Source organism: Mytilus edulis, chromosome 12, assembly GCF_963676685.1.
Source record: "Mytilus edulis chromosome 12, xbMytEdul2.2, whole genome shotgun sequence".
Classification (NCBI taxonomy): Eukaryota; Metazoa; Mollusca; class Bivalvia; order Mytilida; family Mytilidae; genus Mytilus; species Mytilus edulis.
In genome coordinates this window covers 79,347,132-79,371,070 of record NC_092355.1, presented here as the reverse complement: position 1 = coordinate 79,371,070, position 23,939 = coordinate 79,347,132, and the positions used below count along the sequence as shown (strand labels likewise).

General features: G+C 32.3%; 1 protein-coding gene across 1 annotated transcript in view; it reads right to left on the bottom strand.

Annotated features, from left to right (window-relative positions):
- Window positions 1-14,162: 14,162 nt before the first annotated feature.
- The window catches only part of LOC139497229 (uncharacterized), a 308,105-nt gene continuing 298,328 nt past the window's right edge, over window positions 14,163-23,939 (bottom strand). Inside the window, exons 14-15 of the mRNA XM_071285357.1 lie at window positions 15,970-16,423; window positions 14,163-15,684 (exon numbers count right to left, since the gene is read on the bottom strand). Coding sequence (XP_071141458.1) covers window positions 15,647-15,684; window positions 15,970-16,423 — 492 coding nt within the window. The 3' untranslated portion in view covers window positions 14,163-15,646. The remainder of the gene's footprint in view (window positions 15,685-15,969; window positions 16,424-23,939) is intronic.

Here is a 23,939-nt window from a genome sequence, read left to right as displayed (position 1 = left end):
ACATCTAGTCTACAACTTAACCATCAAGAAAGAGATATGGACAATTTCTCCTACATCTAGTCTACAACTTAACCATCAATAAAGAGATATGGACAATTTCTCCTACATCTAGTCTACAACTTAACCATCAAGAAAGAGATATGGACAATTTCTCCTACATCTAGTCTACACCATAACCATCAATAAAGAGATATGGACAATTTCTCCTACATCTAGTCTACAACTTAACCATCAATAAAGAGATATGGACAATTTCTCCTACATCTTGTCTACACCATAACCATCAATAAAGAGATATGGACAATTTCTCCTACATCTATTCTACACCTTAACCATCAATTAAGAGATATTGACAATTTCTCCTACATCTAGTCTACAACTTAACCATCAAGAAAGAGATATGGACAATTTCTCCTACATCTAGTCTACACCATAACCATCAATAAAGAGATATGGACAATTTCTCCTACATCTAGTCTACAACTTAACCATCAAGAAAGAGATATGGACAATTTCTCCTACATCTAGTCTACACCATAACCATCAATAAAGAGATATGGACAATTTCTCCTACATCTAGTCTACAACTTAACCATCAATAAAGAGATATGGACAATTTCTCCTACATCTAGTCTACAACTTAACCATCAAGAAAGAGATATGGACAATTTCTCCTACATCTAGTCTACACCATAACCATCAATAAAGAGATATGGACAATTTCTCCTACATCTAGTCTACAACTTAACCATCAAGAAAGGGAAATGGACAACTTCTCCTACATCTAGTCTACACCATAACCATCAATAAAGAGATATGGACAATTTCTCCTACATCTAGTCTACAACTTAACCATCAAGAAAGAGATATGGACAATTTCTCCTACATCTAGTCTACACCTTAACCATCAATAAAGAGATATGGACAATTTCTCCTACATCTAGTCTACAACTTAACCATCAAGAAAGAGATATGGACAATTTCTCCTACATCTAGTCTACACCATAACCATCAATAAAGAGATATGGACAATTTCTCCTACATCTTTTCTACACCTTAACCATCAATAAAGAGATATGGACAATTTCTCCTTCATCTATTCTACAACTTAACCATCAATAAAGAGATATGGACAATTTCTCCTTCATCTATTCTACAACTTAACCATCAATAAAGAGATATGAACAATTTCTCCTTCATCTATTCTACACCTCAACTATTACAAAAAAGATAAGAACATTTTCTCGTACATCTATTCTACACCTTAACAATCAATAAACAAATGATAAAGGGAAATGGACAATTTCTCCTTCATCTATTCTACACCTTAACCATCAATAAAGAGATATTGACAATTTCTCCTTCATCTATTCTACACCTTAACCATCAATAAAGAGATATTGACAATTTCTCCTACATCTAATCTACATCTTAATCATCAATAAAGAGATATGGACAATTTCTCCTACATCTTTTCTACACCTTAACCATCAAGAAAGGGATATGGACAATTTCTCCTACATCTAGTCTACACCTTATCTATCAAGAAAGAGATATGGACAATTTCTCCTACATCTTTTCTACACCTTAACCATCAACAAACAGATATGGACAATTTCTCCTATATCTATTCTACACCTTAACCATCAATAAAGAGATATGGACAATTTCTCCTTCATCTATTCTACACCTTAATAATCAATAAAGGGAAATAGACAATTTCTCCTTCATCTATACTACACCTTTACCATCAATAAAAAGATATGGACAATTTCTCCTTGATCTATTTTACACCTTAACCATCAATAAAGAGATAAGAACATTTTCTCCTACATCTATTCTACACCTTAATCATCAATAAAGAGATATGGATATTTTTTTCCTACATCTTTTCTACACCTTTACCATTGATAAAGAGATATGGACAATTTCTCCTACATCTTTTCTACACCTTAACCATCAAGAAAGGGAAATGGACAATTTCTTCTTCATCTATTCTACACCTTAATCATCAATAAAGAGATATGGACAATTTATCCTACATCTAGTCTACAACTTAACCATCAATAAAGAGATATGGACAATTTCTCCTACATCTATTCTACACCTTAACTATCAATAAAGAGATATGGACAATTTCTCCTACACCTTTTATACACCTTAACCATCAAGAAAGAGATGTGGACAATTTCTCCTACATCTAGTCTACACCTTAACCATCAATAAAGAGATATGGACAATTTCTCCTACATCTAGTCTACACCATAACCATCAATAAAGAGATATGGACAATTTCTCCTACATCTAGTCTACAACTTAACCATCAAGAAAGAGATATGGACAATTTCTCCTACATCTAGTCTACACCATAACCATCAATAAAGAAATATTGACAATTTCTCCTTCATCTATTCTACAACTTAACCATCAATAAAGAGATATGGACAATTTCTCCTACATCTAGTCTACAACTTAACCATCAAGAAAGAGATATGGACAATTTCTCCTACATCTAGTCTACAACTTAACCATCAATAAAGAGATATGGACAATTTCTCCTACATCTAGTCTACAACTTAACCATCAAGAAAGAGATATGGACAATTTCTCCTACATCTAGTCTACAACTTACCCATCAATAAAGAGATATGGACAATTTCTCCTACATCTAGTCTACAACTTAACCATCAAGAAAGAGATATGGACAATTTCTCCTACATCTAGTCTACACCATAACCATCAATAAAGAGATATGGACAATTTCTCCTACATCTTTTCTACACCTTAACCATCAATAAAGAGATATGGACAATTTCTCCTTCATCTATTCTACAACTTAACCATCAATAAAGAGATATGGACAATTTCTCCTTCATCTATTCTACAACTTAACCATCAATAAAGAGATATGGACAATTTCTCCTTCATCTATTCTACACCTCAACTATTAAAAAAAAGATAAGAACATTTTCTCGTACATCTATTCTACACCTTAACAATCAATAAACAAATGATAAAGGGAAATGGACAATTTCTCCTTCATCTATTCTACACCTTAACCATCAATAAAGAGATATTGACAATTTCTCCTTCATCTATTCTACACCTTAACCATCAATAAAGAGATATTGACAATTTCTCCTACATCTATTCTACTCCTTAATCATCAATAAAGAGATATGGACAATTTCTCCTACATCTAGTCTACACCTTAACCATCAATAAAGAGATATGGACAATTTCTCCTACATCTTTTCTACACCTTAACCATCAATAAAGAGATATGGACAATTTCTCCTACATCTTTTCTACACTTTAACCATCAATCAAGAGATAACGACAATTTCTCCTACATCTATTCTACACCCTAACCATCAATAAACAGATATGGACAATTTCTCCTTCATCTATTCTACAACTTAATCATCAATAAAGAGATATGGACAATTTCTCCTTCATCTATTCTACACCTTAACCATCAATAAAGAGATATTGACAATTTCTCCTTCATCTATTCTACACCGTAACCATCAATAAAGAGATATTGACAATTTCTCCTACATCTTTTCTACACCTTAACCATCAATAAAGAGATATTGACATTTTCTCCTTCATCTATTCTACACCTTAACCATCAATAAAGAGATATTGACAATTTCTCCTACATCTTTTCTACACCTTAACCATCAATAAAGAGATATGGACAATTTCTTCTATATCTATTCTACACCTTAACCATCAATAAAGAAATATGGACAATTTCTCTTTCATCTATTCTACACCTCAACTATCAATAAAGAGATATGGACAATTTATCCTACATCTATTCTAAACCTTAATCATCAATAAAGAGATATTGACAATTTCTCCTACATCTATTCTACACCTTAACCATCAATAAAGAGATATGGACAATTACTCCTACATCTTTTCTACACCTTAACCATCAATAAAGAGAAATGGACAATTTCTCCTACATCTTTTCTACACCTTAACCATCAATAAAGAGATATGGACAATTTCTCCTTCATCTATTCTACACCTTAACCATCAATAAAGAGATATGAACAATTTCTCCTTCATCTATTCTACACCTTAACCATCAATAATGAGATAAGAACATTTTCTCCTACAGCTATTCTACACCTTAACAATCAATAAAGGGAAATGGACAATTTCTCCTTCATCTTTTCTACACCTTAACCATCAATAAAGAGATATGGACAATTTCTCCTTCATCTATTCTACACCTTAACCATCAATAAAGAGATATGAACAATTTCTCCTTCATCTATTCTACACCTCAACCATCAATAATGAGATAAGAACATTTTCTCCTACAGCTATTCTACACCTTAACAATCAATAAAGGGAAATGGACAATTTCTCCTTCATCTATTCTACACCTTAAACATCAATAAAGAGATATGGACAATTTCTCCTACATCTAATCTACATCTTAATCATCAATAAAGAGATATGGACAATTTCTCCTACATCTTTTCTACACCTTAACCATCAATAAAGAGATATGGACAATTTCTCCTACATCTAATCTACATCTTAATCATCAATAAAGAGATATGGACAATTTCTCCTACATCTTTTCTACACCTTAACCATCAAGAAAGGGATATGGACAATTTCTCCTACATCTAGTCTACACCTTATCTATCAAGAAAGAGATATGGACAATTTCTCCTACATCTTTTCTACACCTTAACCATCAACAAACAGATATGGACAATTTCTCCTATATCTATTCTACACCTTAACCATCAATAAAGAGATATGAACAATTTCTCCTTCATCTATTCTACACCTCAACTATTACAAAAAAGATAAGAACATTTTCTCGTACATCTATTCTACACCTTAACAATCAATAAACAAATGATAAAGGGAAATGGACAATTTCTCCTTCATCTATTCTACACCTTAACCATCAATAAAGAGATATTGACAATTTCTCCTTCATCTATTCTACACCTTAACCATCAATAAAGAGATATTGACAATTTCTCCTACATCTAATCTACATCTTAATCATCAATAAAGAGATATGGACAATTTCTCCTACATCTTTTCTACACCTTAACCATCAAGAAAGGGATATGGACAATTTCTCCTACATCTAGTCTACACCTTATCTATCAAGAAAGAGATATGGACAATTTCTCCTACATCTTTTCTACACCTTAACCATCAACAAACAGATATGGACAATTTCTCCTATATCTATTCTACACCTTAACCATCAATAAAGAGATATGGACAATTTCTCCTTCATCTATTCTACACCTTAATAATCAATAAAGGGAAATAGACAATTTCTCCTTCATCTATACTACACCTTTACCATCAATAAAAAGATATGGACAATTTCTCCTTGATCTATTTTACACCTTAACCATCAATAAAGAGATAAGAACATTTTCTCCTACATCTATTCTACACCTTAATCATCAATAAAGAGATATGGATATTTTTTTCCTACATCTTTTCTACACCTTTACCATTGATAAAGAGATATGGACAATTTCTCCTACATCTTTTCTACACCTTAACCATCAAGAAAGGGAAATGGACAATTTCTTCTTCATCTATTCTACACCTTAATCATCAATAAAGAGATATGGACAATTTATCCTACATCTAGTCTACAACTTAACCATCAATAAAGAGATATGGACAATTTCTCCTACATCTATTCTACACCTTAACTATCAATAAAGAGATATGGACAATTTCTCCTACACCTTTTATACACCTTAACCATCAAGAAAGAGATGTGGACAATTTCTCCTACATCTAGTCTACACCTTAACCATCAATAAAGAGATATGGACAATTTCTCCTACATCTAGTCTACACCATAACCATCAATAAAGAGATATGGACAATTTCTCCTACATCTAGTCTACAACTTAACCATCAAGAAAGAGATATGGACAATTTCTCCTACATCTAGTCTACACCATAACCATCAATAAAGAAATATTGACAATTTCTCCTTCATCTATTCTACAACTTAACCATCAATAAAGAGATATGGACAATTTCTCCTACATCTAGTCTACAACTTAACCATCAAGAAAGAGATATGGACAATTTCTCCTACATCTAGTCTACAACTTAACCATCAATAAAGAGATATGGACAATTTCTCCTACATCTAGTCTACAACTTAACCATCAAGAAAGAGATATAAACAATTACTCCTACATCTAGTCTACAACTTAACCATCAATAAAGAGATATGGACAATTTCTCCTACATCTAGTCTACAACTTAACCATCAAGAAAGAGATATGGACAATTTCTCCTACATCTAGTCTACACCATAACCATCAATAAAGAGATATGGACAATTTCTCCTACATCTTTTCTACACCTTAACCATCAATAAAGAGATATGGACAATTTCTCCTTCATCTATTCTACAACTTAACCATCAATAAAGAGATATGGACAATTTCTCCTTCATCTATTCTACAACTTAACCATCAATAAAGAGATATGGACAATTTCTCCTTCATCTATTCTACACCTCAACTATTAAAAAAAAGATAAGAACATTTTCTCGTACATCTATTCTACACCTTAACAATCAATAAACAAATGATAAAGGGAAATGGACAATTTCTCCTTCATCTATTCTACACCTTAACCATCAATAAAGAGATATTGACAATTTCTCCTTCATCTATTCTACACCTTAACCATCAATAAAGAGATATTGACAATTTCTCCTACATCTATTCTACTCCTTAATCATCAATAAAGAGATATGGACAATTTCTCCTACATCTAGTCTACACCTTAACCATCAATAAAGAGATATGGACAATTTCTCCTACATCTTTTCTACACCTTAACCATCAATAAAGAGATATGGACAATTTCTCCTACATCTTTTCTACACTTTAACCATCAATCAAGAGATAACGACAATTTCTCCTACATCTATTCTACACCCTAACCATCAATAAACAGATATGGACAATTTCTCCTTCATCTATTCTACAACTTAACCATCAATAAAGAGATATGGACAATTTCTCCTTCATCTATTCTACACCTTAACCATCAATAAAGAGATATTGACAATTTCTCCTTCATCTATTCTACACCGTAACCATCAATAAAGAGATATTGACAATTTCTCCTACATCTTTTCTACACCTTAACCATCAATAAAGAGATATTGACATTTTCTCCTTCATCTATTCTACACCTTAACCATCAATAAAGAGATATTGACAATTTCTCCTACATCTTTTCTACACCTTAACCATCAATAAATAGATATGGACAATTTCTTCTATATCTATTCTACACCTTAACCATCAATAAAGAAATATGGACAATTTCTCTTTCATCTATTCTACACCTCAACTATCAATAAAGAGATATGGACAATTTATCCTACATCTATTCTAAACCTTAATCATCAATAAAGAGATATTGACAATTTCTCCTACATCTATTCTACACCTTAACCATCAATAAAGAGATATGGACAATTACTCCTACATCTTTTCTACACCTTAACCATCAATAAAGAGAAATGGACAATTTCTCCTACATCTTTTCTACACCTTAACCATCAATAAAGAGATATGGACAATTTCTCCTTCATCTATTCTACACCTTAACCATCAATAAAGAGATATGAACAATTTCTCCTTCATCTATTCTACACCTTAACCATCAATAATGAGATAAGAACATTTTCTCCTACAGCTATTCTACACCTTAACAATCAATAAAGGGAAATGGACAATTTCTCCTTCATCTTTTCTACACCTTAACCATCAATAAAGAGATATGGACAATTTCTCCTTCATCTATTCTACACCTTAACCATCAATAAAGAGATATGAACAATTTCTCCTTCATCTATTCTACACCTCAACCATCAATAATGAGATAAGAACATTTTCTCCTACAGCTATTCTACACCTTAACAATCAATAAAGGGAAATGGACAATTTCTCCTTCATCTATTCTACACCTTAAACATCAATAAAGAGATATGGACAATTTCTCCTACATCTAATCTACATCTTAATCATCAATAAAGAGATATGGACAATTTCTCCTACATCTTTTCTACACCTTAACCATCAATAAAGAGATATGGACAATTTCTCCTACATCTAATCTACATCTTAATCATCAATAAAGAGATATGGACAATTTCTCCTACATCTTTTCTACACCTTAACCATCAAGAAAGGGATATGGACAATTTCTCCTACATCTAGTCTACACCTTATCTATCAAGAAAGAGATATGGACAATTTCTCCTACATCTTTTCTACACCTTAACCATCAACAAACAGATATGGACAATTTCTCCTATATCTATTCTACACCTTAACCATCAATAAAGAGATATGGACAATTTCTCCTTCATCTATTCTACACCTTAACAATCAAAAAAGGGAAATAGACAATTTCTCCTTCATCTATACTACACCTTTACCATCAATAAAGAGATATGGACAATTTCTCCTTCATCTATTCTACACCTTAACCATCAATAAAGAGATATGGACAATTTCTCCTTGATCTATTTTACACCTTAACCATCAATAAAGAGATAAGAACATTTTCTCCTACATCAATTCTACACCTTAATCATCAATAAAGAGATATGGATATTTTTTTCCTACATCTTTTCTACACCTTTACCATTGATAAAGAGATATGGACAATTTCTCCTACATCTTTTCTACACCTTAACCATCAAGAAAGGGAAATGGACAATTTCTTCTTCATCTATTCTACACCTTAATCATCAATAAAGAGATATGGACAATTTCTCCTATATCTATTCTACACCTTAACCATCAATAAAGAGATATGGACAATTTCTCCTTCATCTATTCTACACCTTAACAATCAAAAAAGGGAAATAGACAATTTCTCCTTCATCTATACTACACCTTTACCATCAATTTCTCCTTCATCTATTCTACACCTCAACTGTTAATGAAGAGATATGGACAATTTATCCTACATCTATTCTACACCTCAACTGTTAATAAAGAGATATGGACAATTTATTCTACATCTAGTCTACAACTTAACCATCAATAAAGAGATATGGACAATTTCTCCTACATCTATTCTACACCTTAACTATCAATCAAGAGATATGGACAATTTCTCCTACATCTTTTCTACACCTTAACCATCAAGAAAGAGATGTGGACAATTTCTCCTACATCTAGTCTACACCATAACCATCAATCAAGAGATATGGACAATTTCTCCTACATCTAGTCTACACCTTAACCATCAATAAAGAGATATGGACAATTTCTCCTTCAGCTATTCTACAACTTAACCATCAATAAAGAGATATGGACAATTTCTCCTTCATCTATTCTACTCCTTAACCATCAATAAAGAGATATGGACAATTTCTCCTTCATCTAGTCTACACCATAACCATCAATAAAGAGTAACGGAAAATTTCTCCTACATCTTTTCTACACTTTAACCATCAATAAAGAGATATGGACAATTTCTCCTACATCTTTTCTACACTTAAACCATCAATAAACAGATATGGACAATTTCTCCTTCATCTATTCTACACCTCAACTGTTAATAAAGAGATATGGACAATTTATCCTACATCTATTCTACACCTCAACTGTTAATAAAGAGATATGGACAATTTATCCTACATCTATTCTACACCTTAACCATCAATAAAGAGATATGGACAATTTCTCCTTCATCTATTCTACAACTTAACCATCAATAAAGAGATATGGACAATTTCTCCTTGATCTATTCTACACCTCAACTATTAAAAAAGATATAAGAACATTTTCTCGTACATATATTCTACACCTTAACAATCAATAAACAAATGATAAAGGGAAATGGAAAATTTCTCCTTCATCTATTCTAAACCTTAACCATCAATAAAGAGATATTGACAATTTCTCCTTCATCTATTCTACACCTCAACTGTTAATAAAGAGATATGGACAATTTATCCTACATCTATTCTACACTTTAACCATAAATAAAGAGATATTGACAATTTCTCCTACATCTTTTCTACACCTTAACCATCAATAAAGAGATATGGACAATTTCTCCTATATCTATTTTACACCTTAACCATCAATAAAGAAATATGGACAATTTCTCCTTCATCTATTCTACACCTCAACTATCAATAAAGAGATATGGACAATTTATCCTACATCTATTCTACACCTTAACCATCAATAAAGAGATATTGACAATTTCTCCTAAATTTATTCTACACCTTAATAATCAATAAAGAGATATGGACAATTTCTCCTACATCTTTTCTACACCTTAACCATCAATAAAGAGATATGGACAATTTCTCCTACATCTTTTCTACACCTTAACCATCAATAAAGAGATATGGACAATTTCTCCTTCATCTATTCTACACCTTAACCATCAATAAAGAGATGTGGACAATTTCTCCTTGATCTATTCTACACCTTAACCATCAATAAAGAGATAAGAACATTTTCTCCTACATCTATTCTACACCTTAACAATCAATAAAGGGGAATGGACAATTATTCCTTCATCTATTCTACACCTTAACCATCAATAAAGAGATATGGACAATTTCTCCTACATCTAGTCTACACCTTAATCGTCAATAAAGAGATATGGACAATTTCTCCTTCATCTATTCTGCACCTTAATTATAAATAAAGAGATAACGACATTTTCTCCTACATCTATTCTACACCTTAACCATCAATGAAGAGATATGGACAATTTCTCCTACATCTTTTCTAGTATACACCTTAACCATCAAGAAAGAGCTGTGGACAATTTCTCCTACATCTAGTCTACACCATAACCATCAATATAGAGATATGGACAATTTCTCCTACATCTAGTCTACAACTTAACCATCAATAAAGAGATATGGACAATTTCTCCTACATCTTTTCTACACCTTAACCATCAATAAAGAGATATGGTCAATTTCTCCTTCATCTATTCTACAACTTAACCATCAATAAAGAGATATGGACAATTTCTCCTTCATCTATTCTACAACTTAACCATCAATAAAGAGATATGGACAATTTCTCCTTCATCTATTCTACACCTCAACTATTAAAAAAGAGATAAGAACATTTTCCTGTACATCTATTCTACACCTTAACAATCAATAAACAAATGATAAAGGGAAATGGACAATTTCTCCTTCATCTATTCTACACCTTAACCATCAATAAAGAGATATTGACAATTTCTCCTACATCTTTTCTACACCTTAACCATCAATAAAGAGATATGGACAATTTCTTCTATATCTATTCTACACCTTAACCATCAATAAAGAAATATGGACAATTTCTCTTTCATCTATTCTACACCTCATATATCAATAAAGAGATATGGACAATTTATCCTACATCTATTCTACACCTTAACCATCAATAAAGAGATATTGACAATTTCTCCTACATCTATTCTACACCTTAACCATCAATAAACAGATATGGACAATTTCTCCTTCATCTATTCTACACCTCAACTGTTAATAAAGAGATATGGACAATTTATCCTACATATATTCTACACCTTAACCATCAATAAAGAGATATTGACAATTTCTCCTACATCTTTTCTACACCTTAACCATCAATAAAGAGATATGGACAATTTCTCCTATATCTATTCTACACCTTAACCATCAATAAAGAAATATGGACAATTTCTCCTTCATCTATTCTACACCTCAACTATCAATAAAGAGATATGGACAATTTATCCTACATCTATTCTACACCTTAACCATCAATGAAGAGATATTGACAATTTCTGCTACATCTATTCTACACCTTAATAATCAATAAAGAGAAATGGACAATTTCTCCTACATCTTTTCTACACCTTAACCATCAATAAAGAGATATGGACAATGTCTCCTACATCTTTTTTACACCTTAACCATCAATAAAGAGATATGGACAATTTCTCCTTCATCTATTCTACACCTTAACCATCAATAAAGAGATATGGACAATTTCTCCTTGATCTATTCTACACCTTAACCATCAATAAAGAGATAAGAACATTTTCTCCTACATCTACTCTACACCTTAACAATCAATAAAGGGGAATGGACAATTATTCCTTCATCTATTCTACACCTTAACCATCAATAAAAAGATATGGACAATTTCTCCTACATCTAGTCTACACCTTAATCATCAATAAAGAGATATGGACAATTTCTCTTACATCTTTTCTACACTTTAACCATCAATAAAGAGATATGGACAATTTCTCCTTCATCTATTCTACACCTTAATTATAAATAAAGAGATAACGACATTTTCTCCTACATCTATTCTACACCTTAACGATCAATAAAGAGATATGGACAATTCATCCTACATCTATTCTACACCTTAACCATCAATAAAGAGATATTGACAATTTCTCCTACATCTATTCTACACCTTAACAATCAATAAAGAGATATGGACAATTTCTCCTACATCTTTTCTACACCTTAACCATCAATAAAGAGATATGGACAATTTCTCCTACATCTTTTCTACACCTTAACCATCAATAAAGAGATATTGACAACTTCTCCTTCATCTATTCTACACCTTAACCATCAATAAAGAGATATGAACAATTTCTCCTTCATCTATTCTACACCTTAACCATCAATAAAGAGATAAGAACATTTTCTCCTACAGCTATTCTACACCTTAACAATCAATAAAGGGAAATGGACAATTTCTCCTTCATCTATTCTACACCTTAACCATCAATAAAGAGATATGGACAATTTCTCCTACATCTAATCTACATCTTAATCATCAATAAAGAGATATGGACAATTTCTCCTACATCTTTTCTACACATTAACCATCAAAAAAGAGATATGGACAATTTCTCCTACATCTAATCTACATCTTAATCATCAATAAAGAGATATGGACAATTTCTCCTACATCTTTTCTACACCCTAACCATCAATAAAGAGATATGGACAATTTCTCCTTCATCTATTCTACACCTTAATTATAAATAAAGAGATAACGACATTTTCTCCTACATCTATTCTACACCTAAACCATCAATAAAGAGATATGGACAATTTATCCTACATCTTTTCTACACCTTAACCATCAAGAAAGAGATATGGACAATTTCTTCTACATCTAGTCTACACCTTATCTATCAAGAAAGAGATATGGACAATTTCTCCTACATCTTTTCTACACCTTAACCATCAGCAAACAGATATGGACAATTTCTCCTATATCTATTCTACACCTTAACCATCAATAAAGAGATATGGACAATTTCTCCTTCATCTATTCTACACCTCAACTGTTAATAAAGAGATATGGACATTTTCTCCTACATCTATTCTACACCTTAACAATCAATAAAGGGAAATAGACAATTTCTCCTTCATCTCTACTACACCTTAACCATCAATAAAGAGATATGGACAATTTCTCCTTCATCTATTCTACACCTTAACCATCAATAAAGAGAGATGGACAATTTCTCCTTGATCTATTTTACACCTTAACCATCAATAAAGAGATAAGAACATTTTCTCCTACATCTATTCTACACCTTAATCATCAATAAAGAGATATGGATAATTTTTTCCTACATCTTTTCTACACTTTTACCATTGATAAAGAGATATGGACAATTTCTCCTACATCTTTTCTACACCTTAACCATCAAGAAAGGGAAATGGACAATTTCTTCTTCATCTATTCTACACCTTAATCATCAATAAAGAGATATGGACAATTTCTGCTACATCTTTTCTACACCTTAACCATCAAGAAAGAGATGTGGACAATTTCTCCTACATCTAGTCTACACCATATCCATCAATAAAGAGATATGGACAATTTCTCCTACATCTAGTCTACAACTTAACCATCAATAAAGAGATATGGACAATTTCTCGACATCTAGTCTACACCTTAACCAACAATTTCTCCTTGTCTATTCAACAAATGAATCATTTTTAAAAGGGTTCTGAACTAAAGTCTACAGTATCAAAGCTAAAAGACATTCTGAATAAAAACAAGATATCAACCTATTTTTAATGATTCTAAATTCTTAAGTCACAAGTTAATTGATTTTCTTTGACAATGAGTTCCGATGCAAAATTTTACAAAAAATTATTTAAAATTTTGCGTTGTAAATTTAACAGTCGACAATATCGTTGTTACACACTGACAAACAGCTCAATGATATATGATATGCGTACAAATATATCAGTATGATAATTGAAAAAAACAGCTTTGATAAAGTATTTAGAATCATTAAGATTCTAATCATTATGATTCTAATTCTGGTTAAGGAATCCGAGATATACAACTTTGATCTAGATTTTCTGATTAAGTGTTACCGAATAAAGCGTGTCTGTAGTTGTACAAATTCTATCAAATATCCATAGACTAGGATATAATTCTTGTTTACAGCTTCTCTATATTTACTAGTTTTTGTCCCCTACTAAACAAAGCAAAAATCAAAACGATCATAAAGAGTCAACTAAAGTTTGTTATTTTGACTTGTTTGTTTATCATGTCTTACTCATAGTTTTGTTGATGAACGACAGGCGCCAGTAGCTCACCTGCCCATATAACATCTAGTGGCAAATATTTCATGCATCTTCAGGACAAGAACAAGTTAACAAATAGAAGAACTTAATGAAGGGCAGAACATTGGACAGCCACTGGAAAACGATTGTATGTTGGATAGTGGCAGACATTTAGCATATTAACAGGCCAAGTACGGTTCCTATGGATTCCTTAAGAGTTGTTGCAAAAGTGATACGGAAGATACCATAGGGAAATTTGTGGTCCATTCGTTTGATGTTTTATTATAAGATTTTCCCATTTGATTACGGACTTTCCGTTTTGAATTTTCCTCTGAGTTCAGTATTTTTGTGATTTCACTTTTTAAATTCATCAGTCGAAGACAAACTGACAACGCAATGGTAACAAAAGAATACCAAAAGACAAACACCAGTCTACGTAACACAATATAGAAAACTAAAATGGATATATGCATTATATGGTTTACTGCATGTAACGAGACATCATAAATAATACTGAGACAGTCCTATATCGGTTCACTTTTTCGACTGTGGTTCAATATTTCATCTAGACCATTACTTTCTTTAACTTAACGAATAGACACATGGTCCACTATTGTATATTAACCATTACTCTCTTGAACTGTATAAATGGAGTAGGATTCACAATTTCATTTTTGTATATTTCTTTTATAACCTTATTAAAAGAGAGTTTAATTCGCAGTTTCATCTTAGCTATTAACAATCCCTGAGCTCTATAAATATACTGTTGGTTGACTTTTTAATCTTGACCATTATATTCCTTAACTTAATGAATAAACAGTTTGGTTGACTTTTCATACGGGTCATTCTTTCTATTAAGAGACAGTTTAAGACGGACTATAATTGGTCGGAATACATCTCAATATAAGATGAAAATTGATCGGTCTACTGCAAATAAGTTGGTATGTTGTGTATTTCTAATAAAGTGTCTTGATAACTATTTACAATACAACTCCTGCAGATGAGCATATTTCTCTATTGTGTTGGGGTAATTTCAACTTCAATGTCCATTCCTGAAATGAAAACAAAATAAATTACAACTGCACAATAAATTTTAGTTACCGTTTTAAATTCTACTCCAAAAATAAAAGATTTACAGAGATACCCATTTTTGAACCAGTAGAAAAAAAGTTATAGTGAAACACTTTTCTAGAAACAAACTTTTCTCTATAATACTTATGTATGTATACGCTCATACTTTTGAAAAAAAAGTATGGATAAAATCATAACAAACTTTGTGCACATATTTTGTTTTTACAAAGGCTATTAAGAATTTCAACAGTTTAAACCATACTTACCTAACATTTCATTTCCGATTGATTGAACTTCCTGAGCAGAAACAGTTTTAGCCAAAGTTGCATTTAGGCGATCAATATAAAGCCTTGCTGGTTTGTTAAGTTGATCAAGCCTTTTTAAAAGGTCACTTAATATGTTACACAACTCATTAAAACGTGTATCCCCAAGTTCAGCTTCCGTTGAGTGTTGTAGTTCATTCCTTGTAAGTCTTATACGTTCAATATCATCTCCAATAGCTATGTTTGTAACCTGAATTTTCTGCCATTTTCCTCCCCATCCATTAGATGGAGCATGTTTATTTAGTTTAAAGTGCTCCTGGTATAAGTATGATATATCACACTCGCTCCTTGGACGTAAATTTGGTATATCTTGTTTTAATAGGTCGTATGAAGCATCAGTAAGAATATTCAGCACAATTATTCCCATCTTTGTAAAATTGATCTGCTCCATGGTAAACTGAAAACAAGAGTGCACACACTGAAATGTCTTGCCTTCTTAATTAATCATTGATATTATGTTGATCGTTCTAAATATAAAGCTTTATTACAACTGTCACATAAACTTAACATTAACTCAGAAAACTAGACATTGACCAATGAACCATGAACATGAGGTCAAGGTCAGATGAACCATGCCAGACAGGCATGTACAGCTAACAATTCTTCCATACAAAAATAGAGTTGACCTATTGCTTACAGTTTAAGAAATACAGACCAAAACACAAAAACTTAACACTTAGCAATGAACCGTGAAAATGAGGTCAAGGTCAAATAAAACCTGCGCGACTGACGTATAGATCATAAAATATTTCCATACACCAAATATAGTTGACCTATTGCATATAGTATTAGAAAAAAAGACCAAAACTCAAAAACTTAACTTTGACCACTGAACCATGAAAATGAGGTCAAGGTTAGATGACACCTGCCAGATAGACATGTACACATTGCAATCATTCCATACACCAAATATAGTAGACCTATTGCATGCAGTATAAGAAAAACCGACCAAAATACAAAAACTTAACTATAACCACTGAACCATGAAAATGAGGTCAACGCCAGATGACACCTGCCAGTTGGACATGTACAACTTACAGTCCTTCCATACACCGAATATACCAGACCTATTGCTTATGGACTTGACCACCAAAACTTAACCTTGTTCACTGATCCATGAAATGAGTTCGAGGTCAAGTGAAAACTGTCTGACGGGCATGAGGACCTTGCAAGGTAAGCACACACCAAATATAGTTATCCTATTACTTATAATAAGAGAGAATTTAACATTACAAAAATCTTAACTTTTTTTTCAAGTAGTCACTGAACCATGAAATTGAGGTCAAGGACATTGGACATGTGACTGACGGAATCTTCGTGGCATGAGGCATCCATATACAAAGTATGAAGCATCCAGGTCTTCCACCTTCTAAAATATAAAGCTTTTAAGAAGTTAGCTACGTTGCCGCCAGATCACTATCCCTATGTCAAGCTTTCAGCGACAAAAGTCGCAGGCTCGACAAAAATTAAAAGTATAAAATTGAAATATAAAATATGAAAAAGGCAAAAATATTATAAGAAAATGTATTTCCTAACATGACGCTCTTCAAACGCTTCGAAAATATTGTATGTTTGGTGATTGACAATAGCATGATTTGTTTAGGCTGCTCCCATCATACTCCCATATCCTATGTTTTTTTAATGAGTCTTGCCAGTGGACTTCATGTCAATCCGAGTAAATGACGTCATTGAAAATCATTAGTATGACAAAAGAATTGTGACATTGAAAACGGATGAGAAAATGTATGAAAGTGAGAGTTGTCAAATCATAAATACCATTGTGATAAACTAAAGATGTTATGAATTTGATGAGAGCTTGTTTTTTTTCAAACTGTCCGAATGGTTTTGCTAATGAATTTTAAAAAATGAAAAAGAACTGATCCACCTCAATACCATAAATACAGCTTAAGTTACGTTTGAAAGACGTGTTTTTCAACAAACAATCGGCAAACCAGTAGCGTTTGCAAACGGAGTGTATATTTTTTAAATGATACATTAATATTCCAGGGTTTGTATTTCCTATCATAATTTCCTTGATAGAAGGTTGCTGCTCAAATAAGGTATTAAACCAAGAGTTCCTAGTTGTAAAGTTGCAATCATCCCTTCGTAAATTTTACGGACGGCATCACGAGTTACTTGACCGTTATGGAATATTCGTTCAACAGATAATAGCGGATGTGTTACAAATGTCCTACAATCCTTCCACCTTTTCCCTAAATTTTACCTACCAAATTATACTTTATCCCGGGTGTGTACTTACATGATTAACACGAGGGGTGCTACATGTGGAGCAATATCTGCTTACCCTTCAGAAGAACTGGAGATCATCCCCAGCTTTTGATGATCTTAGTTTTGCTTAGTCGTTAGTTTTCATGTTGTGTTTTGTGTACTATTGCTTGACAGACTATTTTCTTATGAGTTTGAATGTCTCTTTGGTATCTTTCAAGTGGAGGTCCTCAAAAAGTACATTAATCAATTGTTTATGATTACTTCTTTTTTTCAAAAATTAGACTTTTATAAAATTCATCATTCTAAAGATATCTTTTTTTTTTCAAAAGGCTGAAATTACATTTTATTATTAATATTTATCCTTTCGAAGATGATTTCTTATTTTAAAGGCTTTTTGTATTTTATAATAAATATCTTAACTAGTATTAAACATGTTAAATTGTACGAAGTAGTTAATAATACTTTCATAAAAGTTTTGCAAATGTATTAATTTGGAATACAGGTACAATTCGGTAAAATTAATCATTACCAGGCCCTTTGTAATAAACACAAACAATATTTTGATCTCAGCATTATCTTGATTTAATAGTCAAATTGTTTAAGAGCTATCTATTTTTCGGGGAAAAAAATTAAACAAGAGATTCAAATGAATGAAGAGTTAATTGTACGTGTTTATCTTTACTTCAAATTTATTATCTTAAACTTTACAGTTTCAACTAAATAAAATTGAGAATGGGAATGGGGAATGTGTCAAAGAGACAACAGCCGAAGACCACCAATGGCTCTTCAATGCAGCGAGAAACTCCTACACCAAGAGGCGTGCTTAAGCTGGCCCCTAAACAAAAATGTATACTAGTTCAGTGATAATGGGCGTCATACTAAACTCCGAAATATACACAAGAAACTAAAATTAAAAATCATACTGTTTGTTTGTGTTAGAACTGTACTTTTTGCGATGATATTGTGTGTTTGTGTTAAAATTGTATCATTTGCTATGATAATGTGTGTTCATGTCTTTCATTTTTGTTAATGTGCTTTTTCTGTATACATTTTTGTGTTTCTTGGTCACATATCACGTGGCTCTTTACTTCCAGTCATTGTGTTATTGTTCTATGATTATTTCTGTATTGTCTTTCGTACTTTGCTAATGTGCTTTGTCTGTGTACCTGTTTGTGTTCCTTTTTTGCATGTGACGAGGCTCTGTACTTGTGCATCCTGTCATTGTGTCATGGTAAATGTTTGTTCATATATTTGTTTGTTTTTATAGTGATTAAGATAATAACACAACGGCGACTGCTGTACCCCTATTTTTGACATGTTTACCTATTATGTCTGTTTCTTTTGTTCACACATCGTTGTCAATATAATGGAATTTTATACGACTTTCATACACGTGAGAGGTTTAGCTAGCTATAAAACCAGGTTTAAGCCACTATTTCTTAATGAGAACATGCCTATACCAAGTTAGGAATATGACAGTTGTTGTTTATTAGTTTGATGTGTTTGAGCTACTGATTTTGGCATTTGATTATGGACTTTCCATTTTGAATTTTCTTTGGAGTCAGTATTTTTGTGATCTTACATTTTTTTAATAAGCTAGAATTGTAGTATTTGTCATGATATTGTGTGTTTGTTTTAGACCTGTATTTTTGGCCATAATGATTTTTATTTTTGGCCATGATTTTGTGTGTTTGTCATGTTTGTATAAGACTTGTATCTTCAGACATGATATTATGTGTTTGTGATAGACCTGTATTTTTGGGGTGTTGCTTAAAGGCGGAAACGAAAAACGGAACGGATTACGGAAAGGAAACGGAAAACGGAAACAATAAGAATTAACATCTTTCTTTTTTTTTATTTTATCTACATAGGCATGTTTTTTTTAAAGTTTGCAAAAAGTACTGAAATAATAAGCAGGGACTGGTGAGATTGACTATGGTTTTGAAATATTTGATAAGGTCATGCGTACGTCGTTCATGCGATTCATGCAATAGTCTATTCGTCTTTTCGTATTTAAAAAAAATGTTGGAAAATGTCAATAAGATAGTCACCGAAAATAAAAATCTACAAACGGCATAAACAGATGGACATTAGCCTCGATTCTATAGATAGGTAGTGAATTAAATTTTAAGGGAAATGCTTTTCGTCGTTTTCTTTTTTGTTTCTTTTTTACTTGCCTTGGATCAATATTAGTGAAGTGGTGTATTTTGTTGTGTTGTTCTGAATGGGAGATTTTCGTTATATCTTTTCTTGTATAATGGAAAGAGAATGCGTAGTGATGTGGTGTATCTTGTTGCGTTGTTCTGAATGGGTGATTTTCGTTGTATCTTTTCGTGTATAATGGAACAGAAAACATAAAAGAAACCTAATGGGATACTAATGTATGGACAACAACTGATAAGGAAATCCGGGAACTAGAATAGAAACTTCAATACACTTTATTTTTATGTACAAATTGACAAAATCACTCACTATACAAAGCCTTTCTCACCCAATTACAATACTGAAAACACAGTTTGATATTAACGTTCGAAAAGCATTACATTTCCTTGAATTTAAAATCAATAAATATGAATTGATGTGAAACAAGAGGCGGGAAATAAGTAGCCTACACAGACATACATTTTGCACAGTGGCTTTACCGAGTTAGTCGTAGTCATGTCCTAGGGTTTTCAAAATTAAATTGTCCACATTGCTGTAAATATCATGACGCTTCTCTGAAAATTCAATCCCTTTCAAGAAGCTGTGAATTTGATTTCATAATATTATAATTAAAAACAGTGTCACTCATTTGGTATGCTTTTCCACTATATAGTTAAAAGATAGGCAACACGGATACCAAAGGGACATTCAAACTCACAAGTCGAAAACAAACTGACAACGCCATGTCAGATTAAAAAAGAAACAAAAAACCAAAAGACACACATACAAACAATAGTACACAAAACACAACATATGAACTAAAGGCTGATCAATGCGAACCCCACCAAAAACTGGGGGTGAACTCAGTTGCTCCGGAAGGGTAAACAGATACAGCTTCACTTTGACACCGGTCAACATGGGCATGAATTTTTATTCATTCACACTAAAGGAATGTTGAAATTTGAAAGTTACTTTCATTTGTATTGGTAGTTTTTAAAGATCAAGACAACCGAAAACTCATTTTGCTCTGTTATTTTTATGACAAACATTATACTTTCACTTTCTTTTAATTACACTACGCATCTGATCGTTCGGATGTTTCTACTGGCCAAGCATTTGATTATCCAAGATATCATTGACTTTCTTGCAGAGAATGCATGTTTGAGATACTTTGGGAGCTTTTATCTTCACTTAGCGTCCGTCGTCTGTTTTCATTTTCGTTAGCTTTTCCTATAGTCTTCTCTGAAACTGCTGGGCCGAATATCACCGCACACATGTCTTTACGGAAGTCGTCGGACAGTTTTGGTTAAACTAAGCAACAATTATCATTAGTGTATCTAGTTTTAAAAGTGTGTTGGAGAACCCTGTCTGCCATCCAAGATAGCCAGCATGACTTGAATTAAAACATTAAGATAAAGTGCTGCCTATTGAAAACCGCTATAAATAGCGAAACCCTGATGTGAAAAACCCTGTTTAGAAATGTTAAGCTCTATCTAATGTCCATTCACGTCAAAATGGTCAAATGACTTCTTATATGAGCTATATATATATGACGAATTTTACCACTTTCATTATTTGCCCATAAAATTGAAATATATAATAATGAATAGAAAATTTTAATAGCAAAAATACCAATAAGACAAAATCTACAAGGAGGTCAAAATGCCCAATGAAATCGTTAGTCGACTCGTTATTGGAGTTTTCGCTCTTAATGATTTTAATAATCTCTGGTGTCTTTGCCAATTATTTTAAAAATTTGTAAGGGTTCCGCGGAACCCAGTGTCTTGCCTACTTTTGCTGTTAATCACACACTCAACTAAAATGATGAAAAAAATCAATAAAAATATTCCTCTCTATACTATCTTTTGATTGTCAGAAGCTTCTGTCCAAGTTTGGTAAAAATCCAGGATAGTTTAGGAATCTTAAAAATGATTTAAAACTTTAACTGCAGACTGTATGTATTGCTAACTGGAAGAAAAACTATGTATTGCTAACTGGAAGAAAAACTATGTATTGCTAACTGGAAGAAAAACTAAGTCCATTTATAAGTAAAATACGGGAAAAATGGATTTTGTTTTTAGAAAATTCACTTCTAGATACTATCTTATGATTAGAAACATTCTTCTGTCCAGGTTTGGTACAAATCTAGGATAGTTTAAGAAAGTTTTGAAAACTTTAACAAAAAAGTGAATGTAATGTTTCCTGGCATAAAAAAACTAAGTCCATTTATAAACCAAATTTGGAAAAAAATGGAATTTTATTTTTACAAAATTTACTTCTGGATACTATCTTATGGTCATAGACAAGCTTCTGTCCAGGTTTTGTTATAATCCAGGATAGTTTAAGAAAGTTATTAAAATTTTAACCAGAAGCTCCGCAGTGCCCAGCTTTGTACGACCGCAGAGGTCGAACCCTGAACAGTTGGGGCAAGTATGGACACAACATTTAAGCTTGATACAGCTCTGAATTTGGATTGTGACAAAACATAGGTTTCTGACACAGAATGAATGTGTTCTAAGAACTTAATCTAAATACATGGTTAGATTCATCATGTCACAGAACCCCAAGAATTCAATTTTTGATGAAATCAAATAATGTTAAATTTTAGACCCTTTAGACCTCAATGTGGACCAATTTGATAACCGGGCCCAAATATTAAAAATCTAAATACATGGTAAGATTCAGCATGTTGAAGAACCCCATATATTCAATTTTTGTTGAAATCAAACAAAGTTTAATTATTGACCCTTTGGACCTTAATGTAGACCAATTTGAAAATGGGACAATACTGTGCAATTGAATATTTCTTGCTATTGCGCAAAACTGTGCAATTGAAAATTTCTTGCGATTGCGCAATATTGTGCAATTAGATATTTCTTGCTTTTGCGCAATACTGTGCAATTAAAGGTTTTTTGCTATGGCACAATACTGTGCAATTGAAGATTTCTTGCTATTGCGGAATACTGTGCAATTGAAAATTTCTTGCTATTGCACAAAACTTAATATAATAATTTTGGACCCCGATTTGGACCAACTTGAAAACTTGGCCCATAAAATGTTTGTTGCCAGGATATTGTGTACTTGTATTAGACTTGAGTTTGTTGCCAGGATATTGTGTACTTGTATTAGACTTGAGTTTGTTGCCAGGATATTGTGTACTTGTATTAGACTTGAGTTTGTTGCCAGGATATTGTGTACTTGTATTAGACTTGAGTTTGTTGCCAGGATATTGTGTACTTGTATTAGACTTGAGTTTGTTGCCAGGATATTGTGTACTTGTATTAGACTTGAGTTTGTTGCCAGGATATTGTGTACTTGTATTAGACTTGTGTTTGTTGCCAGGATATTGTGTACTTGTATTAGACTGGTGTTTGTTGCCAGGATATTGTGTACTTGTATTAGACTTGAGTTTGTTGCCAGGATATTGTGTACTTGTATTAGACTGGTGTTTGTTGCCAGGATATTGTGTACTTGTATTAGACTTGTGTTTGTTGCCAGGATATTGTGTACTTGTATTAGACTTGAGTTTGTTGCCAGGATAT